A 16,252-nucleotide genomic window follows, 5' to 3' on the forward strand; every position below is an offset into this window, starting at 1 on the left:
TTTTTTTTTTTTTTTTTTTTTAGGCTTTTATAAAAAAGCAAATCAATACTAATTTTAAACCTAGAAATATTTTAGATCTTTATTCTTTTAAATCCTATTGCATTGTGGGTTGGATACAAAAAGCAGCCTCAATGCCAATGTATACACAAGTATAGTTTATATACAGAAATCCAAAATCAGATTTGACAGCAACAATCAAATGGCTGATAGAGAGGTAAAAGTTCTTTCCCTCACTAGTTTTAAGAAAACATTTAACACTATATTTGAGACTGCTAGTGCAATGCCGTTGCTAGTGACTGGACTTAGCTGGTTCCACTCGGGTGCTTTCAAAGAACTTGCTTGTTTTCCATTAACACAGAGCTAAGTCAGTGGTACGTCATTAGGCCATCTAAATGTCTTTACGCAGCTGAATATACCTGCCAAGAGAGAAGGAAAGGAGAAGCACTCAAGCAGACATTGTAAACATGGAGGAGTTTATTGTGCCCTCACAAGTGCTGTTCTTGCCCTTCTAAACGTGTTCTGGCTACCACAGAGGGGCAAGTCATCTGTTTATGGCTATGCTACATCATTCCATAATGAAGCAAATTGAACTGTGACTACATTTAGGGGAGAAAGTAGTTTTTTAAGATGGTTTGTGCAACATATTTAACGGACATTAGCTGCAACTTGTAGCTAGACTTTTATACTGTAATCATACCAGTTAGATGGTAGCACCACAAATATAAAGACCTTTTTTGTTTGTTTTATTAAATGGTGTTAAAGCAGTTTTTAATAAATAGGATGACTGTTTGGACATGATCAAGGCATCCAATAATTGACTTAACCAATGAAAAGCAGTTCTTTGTTCTCGGTCAGAAAATTGTTTGCCCTTTAAAAGAAAGAAAAAAAAAACAGTTTAAAGAGCCAAGAGCCAGTACATCAACAGTATTGGAGAAAATACTAAATGCAAAACATATTGTTCAGGTAGAATAAAATGTTATATATTTTATTTTTTTTTTCTTTCTTGTTTTCTCCAAGAAGATATTCACATTTTGTATTGGACAGTAAATTAAGAACATTATTTTGTTGTTAGAACATGAAAGTGTCCTCATATTGGCAAAATCATTTTTCCTGCACTTTGAAAGTGTTTTCAATCTGGAATACACATTAAAAATATGTAATAGCCAAATGAAAATAATTGTGACACTAATAAATTATGTTCTCTGAAATGTGTGGAATTATCTATGGCTGCTCTCCAATCACAGCTGCTATTTACTTTACAGCCTTCCCTTTTTTTTAAATCAAATCAAGAATTATTGTGTTTTTCTGACCATTAACAAAAACAAATACTATGCAAATTAAACTCAGTGGTCAGTGCCTGCATCACAAAAAAAAAACAGGCGGGGTGGATACTAACATTTTAACGCATGTTTGAGTGAAAAAATAGAAATCTGTTTCTGTTCAGTCTACAGCTTTAGAGTTAGTTATTTAGCTCATGCTTTTATCCAATGCAACTAACAAATGAAGAACAAAGCGACTACAAAAAACAAAACAAAAAAAAGAAAAACAGGTCAGGGTCACACACTGTAGTTAAGTGTTGAAAGAAAAATATCTTGCCCAAGACAAAAAGATCTTTGTTTTATTTTATGTCCTAAGGAAGTTGCAAATTAATTTAGTTTCAGGGTTTTCTTGAAGATTGTAAATGAGGCTTTTGTATGTGCTGAGATGGGCAGGTCATTTGACCACAGTGGGATCAAAGAGAGGAAAAGTTTAGCTTTTGATCTTTTGCCATGTTGTGCAGGAACCACCAGACGTCGATCATTTGCAGGGCGTAGTGTGAATGCAGGGGTTCAAGACTTGGACCACATTTTTCAGGTATAGAAGAGCTGTGCAATTTACCATTCTATAGGCAAGGGTCAAGGCTTTGAATCTGTTGAAGCTATTGGAAACCAGAGATAAGACTTAAAGAGAAGACAGACTTGAGTCTCTCATTTGATTAAGAGTGAGGCGTGCAAAGGCATTTTAAATAATCTGTAGAAGTTTAAGTTTGAACACTGGCAGCCCAATGATAAGGGTATTACAGTAATCAAGCGGAGAGATGACAAGCATCTGTGCAAGAAGTTGAGCGGAATAAACCCTGAGATAAGGTTTGCTCTTCTGAATGTTGTTTAGACAAAATCTGCATACAAGAGAAAGAACAAAAATGTTTTTTGTTGAAGTTCAGATAAATGTCAATGACTTCCAAATTTTTAGTCAACTTTGTGGGGATGATTATTGCAGATCCCAAAGTGATGGTGATGTTAAGCTTCATCATCTGAAGGACTGACAGGAAAGACCAGAACTGTCTTGATAAAGATTCATCTGAAGATGAAGAGATGTTAGAAAGATGGGCAGAAATGTGCTAAAAGTTTTGTTGACTGGAGGAAAAGAGAGGAAGAGTTGAATGTCATCAACAGAGAACAAGAAAGAGATGCCATGTGAGCTAATGACGGTATCCACAGCAAGTCTCAGAGGAAATGCAAAGACTTGGTGTGGACAGAGAAGACTAAAGGACCCAGAACAGAACACCAGTGCAAAATTGTTAAGATCTGGATTCCCACCCCTGCCAGGAAACTTTGAATGTTCAACCAATCAGAAAGACTTAATCCAGTCCAGAGCCATTCTAGCAATATAAAGTTTATGCCACATAAAAAGAAGAAAGTTGTGATTTAGGAGGTCAAAACCTCCAGAAAGATCAAGAAACTAAATGTTTTAGAGTTGGCCTAATGATAGTAATGGAAACGTGCTAATTTAAAAGACATCAGTTAGTCGATACTTTGTGATTCTTTATATGATAAAAACTTTATTGTATTAAAAGGTATAAAAGCTATACCCTTTTTCCTTTGAAACACATAAAGTCAATAAAGGGTGGCGATAAACAGATGAAAATCAAATAGAGGTGACCATGTAGCCTGGCACAAAGCCCTGTTCTTACTCCCTGGTAAATTTAGATTGCAACCTAAAACCTCACATTGGTAGAAAAGGGATGGCTGTTGGGAACCCCCACCCAACCAAGTCACCTTAGGACAGCAGGTCAGGGAAGAGCACTTTGTAGGGCTGTTGATTTATCAATGACTTTGGTTGCAAGGCCGCATACAGTGATCCTGAAAGTCCTGTGCGTCACACACTCCTCAAGTGTCCATACATCAGACAGCCAATCTGGTTAAATAAAGATCTGTAAGAGGCTTTGCTGTACCTAAGCTAATAATATCTCCGTCTCCCTGTGAGATGCTTCAGTGAAGCAAGGATTGTTGGATGTTTGTGACACACAACCAAGATCATTGTGTTCTCCCGGTGACAAAAGGGAACGGTCCGATCCAATGTTAACGGTGATACTCACTGCAACTCCTTGACACAAAACAGACCGTTGGTCCTTCATTGCACTCCCTGTGGATTCTCACATGGGAGATAATCCACAGAGACTTTGTTCCTTTCTCCTTCTACTGTCACTGCACATGAGCTGTATCACTGTCCTGTGATCAGTAATGGCACACAGGCCTGCATTCTGTGAAAGCCCAGTTTACTATAGAGGATAGGAAGTATTTATCTGCTCTAGAGAAAGGATGACGTACGTGAGTATGTCATCCTGCAGGTTCTTGTCAATAGACCTGGATTTTTTTTTGTTTTCTTCTAGTTGTGTGCACATGTCAATCAACTATAATTTTGGAAATCTAGAAAAGCCAACATATATAAAGGTTGAACATGTATCAACACAATTTGGATGAAAGATAAATCCTATCCTTTAAACAAAAATGTATTTGATACCATCTGCCTAACCCTTTTAATACTTAACAGTCTAACAATGACAGTATCCAAAAATGTATTTTTCTCAAAGCAAGGCAACAGTATACCCCAACAGAACTGAACATAAACAGACTAATGTATACACATTCAAACGCTATAAAAATTGCCTCCTGGTTCTAGACTTTCAAATCCTATACTCTGATGGTGTCTGTAGAAAGCATGTGCAATACATAGACTGTCTCAGCAACCCACTGGGTCTGAAGGATCAACCCAAATACAGATACACCAGCACACCACTCAATGCTTTTTGTCACAGCTTTTCTGATCAATTATATTTTAGTTAGAAAACATTTAACTATATGTGTTATGATTGTACAGTTGCTGTATAATGTCACTCAGATTCTTAACTCATCAATCAGTATAAGTTTTGCCCCAAACTTTAATCGGTAGTGTATATGTGATGAAAAGTGTTGTTCTGCTCTTATTCTTCCTTAGGTAGAGGCATGTGTGTAAATTTACATGTGTGTATGTGCACATGCCCTCGACATATATTATTGTATTAGGTTACTAACAAACTCTAACACCATGTGGTGCTGGAGCAGCAGGGTAATATAAGCCAGGGTTCCTTTTGTGGTGGGCAGGCAGGTTGATTAGAACAGGCTCCACTTACATCCTCTGCACAGAAGGCTTTGTGTTTAGGCCAGTCTCCACTTTCAACTCTCTTTAAGAGACTGCTGATTAACAAAGCACAGCAAAAATGAACAAACAGACATGATGCATCATGGGATGAATGCTGGACAATACCCCAGATAAATTATCAATAACCACATTTTAAAACACTTATTTTAAAACAAAATCTACAAAAACTAAATTGAGATATTGAGTAGATGTTTTTAAATGTCATATTAGCTCTGATTCCTATAAAAAGAACACTTCAAATAATTTCATATGACGTATGTGTAAAATATAAATATTTAGGAAAATAAATTGTCAATTTACAAGGCAGGCATTTCCGGTGACTAAAGGTGGAGTTGACCTAAGTAAAAGTAATTCCATCATCTGGGCTTTCCAAGAACTCTGCATCTTGCTGGTGCCCTGCATTTCTAAACACAGACTTAGTGACGCACTTGCTCACACATATTGTAAAGGGCTGGCCTACACCTGGGACTCTAATCCCTTTGCCTGGGTTTGGGCCAAACTTACTAGTGATCCATGAAATCCATAGGTGACTGATTTTTTGTGAGAATATGGGAATTAAAAATATAAATCAAAGGAAAATAACAAGGCTAAGATCTTTTTATAATACATTAGTGTTATGGAGTATTGAGCCCAAAATTCCACACACGAACAACTGCCAGCTACAGACTTTACTTCTGCTTGTATCAAAAAAGCCTTCTTGTGTCGTCACAGAAGACTTGGCAGCCAGCAGAGGCTTAACAATGGCAGTCTAAGCCAATGCTAACATATGTGGGCAGCTAAATTAAGCTCCTAATTAACAATCTCATGCCGAGATAATATTATGGGATAAAGAGAGTGCCAAGTAACCACTGAACTAAGTACCTACCAACGAACTAGAATCCTTTTAAACACATTTCAAACTGCATTTAAAGTACACTGACTTGGAACTGTTAAACACTCAATAAAGATCATTGTTTCTGCTTCGTTTATTATTGTCCGAATCATAAGAACAGAAGCCTTCAGCCTCCGACACTAAGCAACACAAAAATGTCTTTCAGTGTGCTAAAATGTAGCTGTCCCCTTTAGTTTATATTGTTATAATCGGCTAATTGAATAATACATGTCAAAACATAGGTTAACATGTCTTTATGTCTAAATGCAGCAACATTAGCAAAAACACCCCTCTTTGTATTTTATCTAAGTTAGATTTCCATTTCACAATGTTCAATTTCTCATTCCAAGTGTGTTAAAAATGCATTTTTCAGTTTGTAGTGGATTGAGGCAGAGAGAGCAGGCTAGAAGAGAGCCTGGTGGTCCTAATTAACTTGAAGCAGATAATGTCAGAGGCTTCTTCTCAAAGGGATGACATTTAAACAATCTATCCGAGCTGACCATGTGTTTGCCTGAAAAAAACCTCAAGCAGAGCTGAGAGGTAGAGAGCGTGAAATAGGGTCTTAGACAGAAATATAGAGCTTTCCTGTGTCTGTATATAGAGAAACAGAGAGCAGAAAGCTAAATACTAGAGTTTGTATTTCTACAAAATAGAACTAAAGTAGAACAGTGAGTCTGCACGGTTTGTGGAAACCACTTGTAAATTGCCTGCATATGACAATCCCACTAATCTAGTTTATACGAATCCAACCAGATTGGAATATTGGGAAAGCTTTCCTACTGGGTTTTCCAAACATATTTTTTTCTAAATAAATCTTATAGTGTGAAACCACTTAAAATTTTTAAATATATATATATTCTGTGGACAAAACATCTACTGACTCAGCTCCTTAACATGGTATTTATTTTTATCTTGATTGTATAAATATGCAGTTTAAAACCATTTTTATTACATCTATATTCTTATGTAAAGCTGTTCTTGTGTTTAGATTTCATCTAGATCATGTTACATCCACCTACACTCCTCTTCCTGCACAGGTCAACATAGTGCAACTTCTTTCTGTCTCTACTAGCTTACTGATTTGTTTATGTAAATTAAAAATCTCTTTAGTGGCCCATAATTGGCCTATAAATGTGGCCAACTACTATTCTTCTCTTAAATAATTGTCCTGAATAAAAGCAGGAACTCTTCTTTGGGATACAACCACACTTAAAAAAAATATATCGCCCAGTAGTCATAGCGTTTTTACATTTAGCAAAGAGAAATTCTTGGCATCAATTTGTTAATCAAAGGGAATCCTTCAAAATGAAAGAACTTCAAACTAAAAAAAAACAACTAAAATGAAAATATTATTTTTTGAATTGCTCTTCGATAGATGTTTTCAAAACAAATAGAGCAGGCCTGTGAAATACAAATGTGTCTACTAATAAAATAAGTGTACTAAAAGTTTTGTAAGGTTTTTGCACAAACTTCTTAATTCCTGGCTGTTACTTTTTTAGTTTTTAGGTTATTTCAGATACCACGGGGAGTTTCTATCATTAACAAAGATGAAAGAATAAAGCGGCTGGCATTAAGTTTTATTTATTCATTTTTTACTTTTGTAACTTTGTCTTGTGTAGCAAAAAAAAAATATCTGATGGGCAGGATTGTTATGTGATGTATAGAAAAACTCAGTGTTTTGGACACAATTTAAATTGATTAACCAATTAAAAATCGATGTATAGGGTTGGTAAAGCTTGAAAAGGTCAATCAAAGACTAAGAGGTTATTTTGCAGAATTTTTAGCTATATTTGAACATTTAGTTACACATGTGAATCTATAAAGTATTTGAAGTTTAAATTAAAAATTTGCAAGATCTTTTTAATAATTATCCATTTATTGACTCGTGTAACTTCAAAATTAAATGTAAAAAGCCTCAGCCTGCAGATAATTAGTGATGTGAAAATTTTCTGATCTTGAATAATACAAATTACAAACCATAGGGCACTATGGTTTCTTCTACTGCTCCAGAGCAGGATGTTTCATATGTATAGCTTTTAGAAATATAAATGAGTCTGTGTTATAGTTGTGTGTCATACAAATGATTATTATACTGCCACAATTTAAATCAACCACTGGTATGTGATGCTTTTTTGGCTCCGCTGTAAGCACACGTGGTTTACATTCCTGCTTTGACCCATGTGCTAAGACGTATTCAGCCACTTGGAGTCCTTTGATGTGCCCTTCTGCCTTCAGAAAATGTATAAAAAACAGACCAGTACAAAAAAATTATGCTAATTGTTTAGTTTGATCATTTTTGAATTTTCTCGTTCACTGAAACTAAAACTATTTATACAACAGTTATTTTTAGCGCAGTTTATGTTGCAATGATTACGTTTGAAAATCCCGTGCCTCTTCAAATGTGACGTAACACAAGACGGACCAGAAAAACTATGATTTAATGGAAGTATTAAGCTTGACTGACGAACGCCAAAAAAAAAAAAAAAAAAAAACAGCAGGAATCTCTATGTGACAAGAGATGTCACAAAATTAAGAAAATATAGTTTGAGAGAACCTAAATTCAGGGGTAAATCTGATTTCTCTGTGCTGTAGGGCAGTCTCCAACATGTTGACACAGTGCAGCCAGTGGTAGCTTCTGTTACACTAAATTTAAACTAGACAGATGCCACACATAGTTACTCATGCCTCGCCCCAGGAAACAAACGTCTCATTCATCACATTGGGTGCTGGGACCCCCTCTTTTCAGCAGGGTTAAGGGGCACCCACACAGTGATCTAACTACACATGTGGACCATATGCATGACTGTCTAACCTTCTGCTTTCGTTTGTTTACATTTTAATAAATATCAGTACTTCTATAAATAGAACATATCCTTTTAAATCTAACATTTCCATAGACTTAAATGTTGTCATCTATTGGACATGTAATCAATATTATTCTGAAATTAACTAATTAACAGATTAAGCAAAGAGCCTATGTTCAATCAAATGTAACTATATGAAAGTATAAACTTAGCGGAAGTTCATTTGGTGGTATTTCGTATTTCCAAGTTTCAATCTATACAAGGCAAAAAATGTTTCATCTTCTGTTTCTATTTGTAAATGTAAATTCTGACACATTTTTTGTGAGTTGTCCAGAAATGACAGCTGTGTACTTTACAGTGAGGCATGCGTTCATTCACCTAAATGTCTAGACTAATGCATGAACAAACAAGACACACACCTGGCTGGAGTGCATGAGAGGTGTCACACTCACCTGGTGATGTAGCACACAGCATTCTTCCACACCTCTACTTCTTATGCCCTCAAAGTGCTTCAGCAGTGAAAAGTTGAAGGTTTCAGACGCGCTAGGACTACAGGGAATCTCCTGCTTTAAAGTAAGAAGTAGTCGCTAGAACCTGCCGTCTGCTCTCTGCCACTCTCATTGGGAGCTGAAAATAGTCCAGCATGAGAGCGATGTAATTTCAGTCTTTCCCACGACAAGGACTGAGAGGATTGTTATCTTGGCTTACAGAAGTGCAGCAATGACAACAACATAGACGAGGAGAAAAAGCTTTCTATACTGGTTCGATAGTCTGATTAGGTAGCAAACCTGGAATGGTGTCTCTATATTTGAGCAAGGCAACGACCAAAATAGAAGTCTGGTAAAAGTAACAAGCTACTCCCAGATCAAAACCAAATCGGACTCGTCATTTAGTCCACTGCATCTGGATAGTTCATTTGCCCAGATCACTCTCCAATGTGACCCTTGATCTCCTTCACACTCAGAAAAAACTGCAAGAGGAGAAATCCAGAACCTCAGCTGTCCTTCTGATGCGTCTACAATTCTGCTTTGCTATGGTTACAAGGACCGATCTAAATTCAACCACTATGAATACAAACGATATAAAAGTCAAAGATGTCTACATGGAAAATTAATTTAAAAAAAAGGAGATGAGTGTACAGTTAACGTGAACAAAATTATCACCTATGATCCCTGTCGCTAGCAGTGTGATGGGGGGGGGGGGTATGTGCTCCACTTTACTTTCTCCAGATTCAACTTACTTAGATAAAAAATTAAGAAGAATAATTCTTGCTTCCTTATGGTTCATCAATACTAGAATAGAATAGAATAGAATAGAATAGAATAGAATAGAATAGAATAGAATAGAATAGAATAGAATAGAATAGAATAGAATTCAACCTAAATGATTTAAGCTTCTAGAGCATCAACATCTTCTTTTTTGTTCATATTATGACATAGCCATCTACAGCCAACCATTTCATCAATCTATTTCGATTTGATTTACTCTAACCTTTTTTTATTCTATTCTAAAACCAATTTATTTTAGTAATGAAAAAATGATTTTACAAAACAGGCAATTTAGACTAAACAATGGTGTACAATCTTAAATTTAAAAACTTAAATAAATAATATTTGTGTCTGAGGCAAATGCAGTTTATTTAAGGATGAAGATCAATGGATTTCATTAAACAATATTGTATATTGTAACTTAAAATAAAATCAATACATTCTCATTTTTAAAAAAGATTTAAATTGAGCCCACTCTTTCACCATTTTGACATAAATGTATTGCTTTAGAAGTGTCGTAAATATGTATGCATTGGGCCTTCTATTGATCTATCTGTGAAATATTCTGTCATCAAATGGCAGCTATTACAAAACTGGATGGAATTCCTGGTAAGAGTTCAGTTTGCTTTCAGAAATGATGATATTTGTTGCCACAGTAAACACTATTTGTCAACTCATCAATTAGCCACAGGTTGCCAAAACAAAAAGGCTGAACAAAACAAGTTAGCAGTAAGAAAACAATAATAAGGGAGTAAAGATTCAGATATTGTAGCTTTACTTAAGTGCTTGAGTAAAGCCTGGATAAATTCATGGCAGCAGACTCAGAAAATTAACCAAACTCCTAAAGACAAGTTTGGTTCCCTAAAAACATACTTTGTACTTACATGTTAGTCATGTAAACCCCACACAAATAGGTAACATCCGAAAATGAAACCAGGACCCTTTTACTGAGGTGCAACATTCACCACATACAACACTGTCTGAAGTGTTTTTGGATGTGCAAAATAAGTTTTAATAGAAGTTTAAAATGGTAGCAAGTTTGTTTTCCTTTTTTTTCATTTTATAAACCATGCATTAAAAGGCACCTAAAGTTAGACCAAAAAAAGGTAAAATAAATGTTAACAATATTTATTTTGTTTCTTTAATCTCTTACAGATTATTATTATCATTTTAATATCATTCAATTGTAACAACTTAGTTTATGCTGTAAAAACAAATGTAAAATCCCTCATAATTTTTAGAAGCAACTTGCACACTGCGTGTAACCTGAATGCAGTGAGGGCGTTAAAAAGGGTAGGAAGAAAAACAACATCAAAGATATTGATTTGTCTGATATGCCTGTGTGATAATGTGATATTCCTCACAAATCTATAATAGGAAGCTGAATAAAGATAGCATCTCTTTGGCAGATCTATAGATATTTGGTAAGCTTGGACTGAAGGAATTATTTAGTTTTTTAATCTCAGAAAAAAAATAGGAGTTTAATGGGATTTCTCCTTTTTCTACAGTTTTATCTACCTTCCTTGAAGGTCCAAGGTACTTTAAAGTCACAGTGTCATTCCCTTATCGATACACATATTTATTCACACTCACTGATGGCGGCGGCTCTGCTGCTGTGTGTGAATGGTGCAGTTGGTGAGCTGGCACCAACCTATAAGCACCAGGAGCAATGTGGGGTTCAGTGTTTTGCCCAAGGCGCCAAACCTGTGATCTTTCAATCAGAGGTCGACCTCTCTACCTCTGCACCAAGCTCTAAATGCAAAGTTATCATGACCATTAATTGGAAAAAAAAAAAACCTTTGCTGTTAAATATGGGGCAGTCTTCACAATATAACACAGCTGACATCCTTTCATCCTTGCTCCAAAATCTATATATCCTCTAGTAATAATTCTGATGATAACTGCTTTTATGCATTGTTTTTTCGTCAACTAAACTCATCAAAACATGAGAAAGATAAGGTAATTTTTTTTTTACATTTAAAAAGCCGACTAAGAATAAATTATACAGAGCAAGACTGTTAAGTATAAGTCTCGTCGTTATTTTTGTGTTGCACTAAACTACTTCTTAAAAAAAAAAAAAAAAAAAACATTGTTCATGCAGATACTGTATTAGCAAGTGTGTGATTAATAAACCCCATACTGGCTAAAAGTCTTATTATTATTTTTTTTTATTTATGAGGGGAAACTGTCTCGTTCCTTCCAATGTAGAGATGGAATAATTTCCCTTGAAAAACAGTTTTCCAAGCAATTGGAAAATACATGTCAAGACAGAGGGGGCAGACAACCATAGAAATAGACAAAGAGGAAGGATCCAAGGAGGAGAGATGTGGTATTATGTGCTAATATATAAATGTTATTGTCACAGACACTTCTGCAAATAGAAAGATGGCAAGGTAATCAAGACTTGGAGACGAGCAGATGAGAATGCAGTTAATGTTTCGGAGAGCCAGGGCTCAGTTTTTGGTTTAAACTGCGGCTTGAAGTCAAAACCACATTAAAAGCCCTCCTGTTACCGTAACTGCAAATATTTTCCAAATGCAGATTCCTCCTTTTCCGGTCTCAAAAAGATGTTGAATTTCAGTAAAATAACGGTTTAAGATTTTAAAAGGCCCTACTTTTAGCCTATACTTTTTAAAATTATCTCAAGGATTCATGATTTAAATTAGAAAAAAAATACAATTAATGGATTTTAGTGTTAAAGGAGATCTCTGCATGTACAATCAAAGTGTTAAAAGCTAAAAATGTAACCTCTAAACAGCATAAAGCACACATTTTCCTCCACTCAGCCTTTTACAAAGCCTGACTAATGTGACTGCAATAAAATCCACATCTATCACTTTATACAAAATGACAAACACATCCTATAAAGCATCACTCTGGTTTAAATAGAGACAAATCTTGGGGGATTATAATAGCACATAAATGTACATAAATCAAAACAAATAAATGATGTTCTAGACATATTTCCTTCTTTCTTAACAGAAATAAATATAGGCTAATTTAAGAAAATCATTTAAAAAATGCATTCCTATTTCTAAAATCATTTATTCATTCATTTAGTGGATTTCTAGGTTATGCCTGTTTAGTAACGCTTAAAGAAACTGGAGGAAAAATCTGATGACATAACTTATTCTGTAGATTTAAGAATATCTCATAACAAAAGATAACTGCCAATCCCAGATAATTGGAACACGGTTCTGTCTGGCAAAGATTATAATGTTCTTTGCCATTTGTAATCATCCGTCTACATCATAAAGTGTTTCAGAGCTGCCTATCAATCCTTAAAGACTTAGTTTCATTTTAACTTACAAGCTTATTTCTAACTTTGATTTACAATTCGATTAAATAGTGATTTAATGTGGACATTTACAGTTCAGGTACTATTGTTTAGTTTTGACAAAAATGTCTCAGTCACAGATTTGAATTATCAGTGTTACATTTTATAAATAAAGATTGGTTCCAATTAGTAAAAGCAATTGCTTGAGCTAATCCTTTGAATTATTTTATAGAATATAGAAGAAATTATACATTTTGTCTAAAAAATGTACATAATGCCAAATTTGTATTATATCAAACAGTAAAAATGTTGCTCATCTCAAGACAGAAACTGTCCTTTTGTTTATAAAAAAGGAAATCAGTTTAATTCTAATAAACTATAAATTAGCGTACTGTGTATTGCCTAGAGTCAATGCAATATGTGCCACGTCTTTTTCATTGAAAAATCCTCCTTTAGAGGCCACCCCTCCAATAGAGCTAAAGACAACCTTGTTTGCGAGACAGGCTTCCACACAGACTTCGGTATTTGCCAACCAGATTGCTCTTTTGTGTTTTCATAGTGCCTGGTAAGGTGCCTGCATAAGGAGAGGGTGTAGCATGCAAACAGAGTTGATATGAGTCCGTTTAAAAATACAGATGCCACTTTAATCAGTGAAATTGGTGTAAATTCTTCAACTTGGTAACGCTACGTTGTCATTTAAAAACATGATACAGAAGAGGTTAGCAACAGCAGCAAAAACAACTGTTGAATCAGCACAAGCTGAATGCCATTTTAAAGATAAAAATGATTTCCCTAATGATTACCCTGAATGTCAGTTTTTTGTTCAAGTCTAGTCACCATCCTCTATAAGTATGTGTCAATGGTTCAAAGACATAATTAGCATTAGATTTGTAATATGAGTTTATGGGTAGAAGTGGATGAGTGATGGGCTTCAGTGTACTGCAATGCAAAAGGCAGGGTTGAGGGTTGATGAGGGGAGAACCCCAGAAAAGGAACACGCAAAATAAATGCTTTAAATATGGTAAATATTCATTAAATGTGTGTGACCCCATGTGAGTAATCCACAGGGATTCCACATTGACATTATGAGCCTCGATCATTAGACAAAAGCTTCACCAACGTCATCGCTATTTTCATAAGCAAGTACTGCTTCAAAACTTGATAAAAGAAGCTTGTTTGTAAATCAAAACTGAAATCCTCAAGTTAGATTTTTTTTTAGAAATTGAATGATTTGGAGACTGATGGCAAGACTAAATTGAAATAGCAGGAAATAATCTGTTTTAATAATGACATAAAATTGTATTGTGATTATTTTTTAACCAAGTCTGATTAAACCATTGGATGAACTGGTTTACCAGACTTTAAAAAACTAAGATACAAAGAAAAATAAAGTCCCACTTTAGGAGTTTGGCCTTATTTTACAAAAGATGAAAAAATACATTTTGCTTTCTTTTATTTAAAAGAAGTTTAAAAAAAAAAAAAAAGCTTTAACATCTTCCAAGATTGGTGACATCACATTTGAATCTTCACATAAGTTGTGATGTACTCTACACTTTTTATTCCCAACTATTTATGAACCTCCACTGCTGCTTGTTGAATGAAACGTGCCAACATGAAAACCATATGAAGCCGACAAAGAAAATAGTCCCTTATCAACTCAAGAAACTAGTCATCAAAAGCACTGAGAGGTAGTCGTGCGTAGAAATAAAATTGAGATGTTTACAGTTTGCAAATTTAGAGTAGAAGTACGCATTTTCCAATTAATCACATTCAGTTTGGGAAAACATCAAGTCACGCAGATTTTCCCTATATTGAAGTGAAAAGCTTGGAAAGATTTATCCCCCCCCCCCTAACATCAAATTATTTCATAGCTGCTGTGAAAGTACATAATAACATGGCCGCTGCAGTTACTACTATATAATGTTAGAAATGATCTGCTATTTTTCCAATATGTGAAAGAAATTGGAAGCTCAGACACACATGACACCTATACACTCCTTATTTAGTTAAAGGAAAGATGAGAGAGTGGAATGATGACAAATTAAGCAGATTGATCATTTTTGAAGAAATACAGAAAAAAATCTGCTGCAAACAGGACTTTTAACTAAATATCGCCAATGCTCTTTTCAACTACATTTATCTTAAAATCCTAACGTGCAAAAAACTTTTGACATCTACGCATGTTGTTTAAAGTATGCATTTGTGTTTACACACATTCCTTTGCCAAATTGCCAAAGTGAGATTTAAACTGTTTACTCTGAGTCATAGCCTGCACTCATAGTACAATCAAGCTTCCCTGGTGCCTGTTCCACCAGCTAACCCACACAACAGGAGACATTTTACATTGAAATAGCCTCATAAACAGACGTTGACGTTATTTTACATATAGTCAAAACATTCAGTTATTGTTTAATCTGCTCTCCTTTGTATAGATATGACATTACGCAGTTAAAAAATAATTCAAAGTTGTTTTATTGTGGAGAATAATTCCTAAAATACTTTTTTATTATTATTATTGGAAACGTCAAATGTTTATAAGCCTTCTCATTGTGTCACAAATATGTTTATTCTGGGTATTATTTATGAATTTTAAAGCCTATATTTACACTTTGTTGTTGAAAATATTTTGAATATATATATATATATATATGAATATAATATAATTGAATATAATATATATATTTTTATCCTATAAAACTATATATATATATTTTTTTATTAAAATGATATTAGCCTCGTACACCCCTCCTCATAAGTGTGAAAGCCTGTGGAGTGGCAAATGCAAAAACTTTATCAGACTTTAGCTTGTAACTTTTGCATTGAAAGGTAATTACAGCAGCTGTGCTAGCCTGTTAGCCTAGCATGCTAATGACAGCTGGCTGTGACAAGACATGGAGATGACAACTAGAAAATAATATATATTTACAGGGCAAAGGGAAAATACATTTACTAATAAATGAATTTAGCTTTGTTATAATTATTTACTTATGATGAGATATTTTAACGCTGTTGAAAGTTACTAGGGAAAGTTAGCCTAGCAGATGAGAAACTTAACAGCACTTTAGTTTACAACCCGCGTGCACAGGCGCGAGTCACGGTAACAGAGAACCGCACTGACCTGAGGGGCCTACCGGCTGCTGCCCGTCCTCCCCAAAGATCAATCTGAAGTCCAGCTCCTCATTCCCGGGGCAGTTTGCAGTAGTCATCGGGTTTGACAGCTCGGGTTTTACCCCGCCACTCGACCGTCAACCGCTGGAGCAGAATAAGAGGTCCTAAAATGTCACAACATTTACCGACTTCTGCGACGCCAAAAAAGGGGAGGGAAATAAATGAAAAAATACGCTTTTTCAGTCAATTCGTGGGCTTTCTGTTGAGCTTTTTATCCCCCTCGTGTTTCAAAATCCAAAAATAAAAGGTTTGGTGGCGTCTTCTTCCTCTGGCAGTTGACGAGCGGAATCCTGGCTTCAACTTCAGTGAAAGTCGCCTGCCCCCCTACGCCGGCTTTCTCCGTCTCTTACTACTTCTTCTCTGTCTCCCCGCCAAGCGCGAGAACACAAACAAAACTGTTTAA

At 35.2% G+C, this 16,252-nt stretch overlaps 1 protein-coding gene across 1 annotated transcript in view; it reads right to left on the reverse strand.

Annotated features, from left to right (window-relative positions):
- nfatc3a (nuclear factor of activated T cells 3a) overlaps positions 1-16,252 on the reverse strand; it is a gene marked incomplete at its 5' end in the record, with an annotated part of 65,085 nt that extends 48,833 nt beyond the window's left edge. The window contains 1 exon segment of the mRNA XM_024295850.2: positions 15,800-16,252. Within this exon segment, the coding sequence (XP_024151618.1) occupies positions 15,800-15,887 (88 nt within the window).

The sequence above is a fragment of the Oryzias melastigma genome, linkage group LG3 (assembly GCF_002922805.2).
Source record: "Oryzias melastigma strain HK-1 linkage group LG3, ASM292280v2, whole genome shotgun sequence".
NCBI classification, from domain to species: Eukaryota; Metazoa; Chordata; class Actinopteri; order Beloniformes; family Adrianichthyidae; genus Oryzias; species Oryzias melastigma.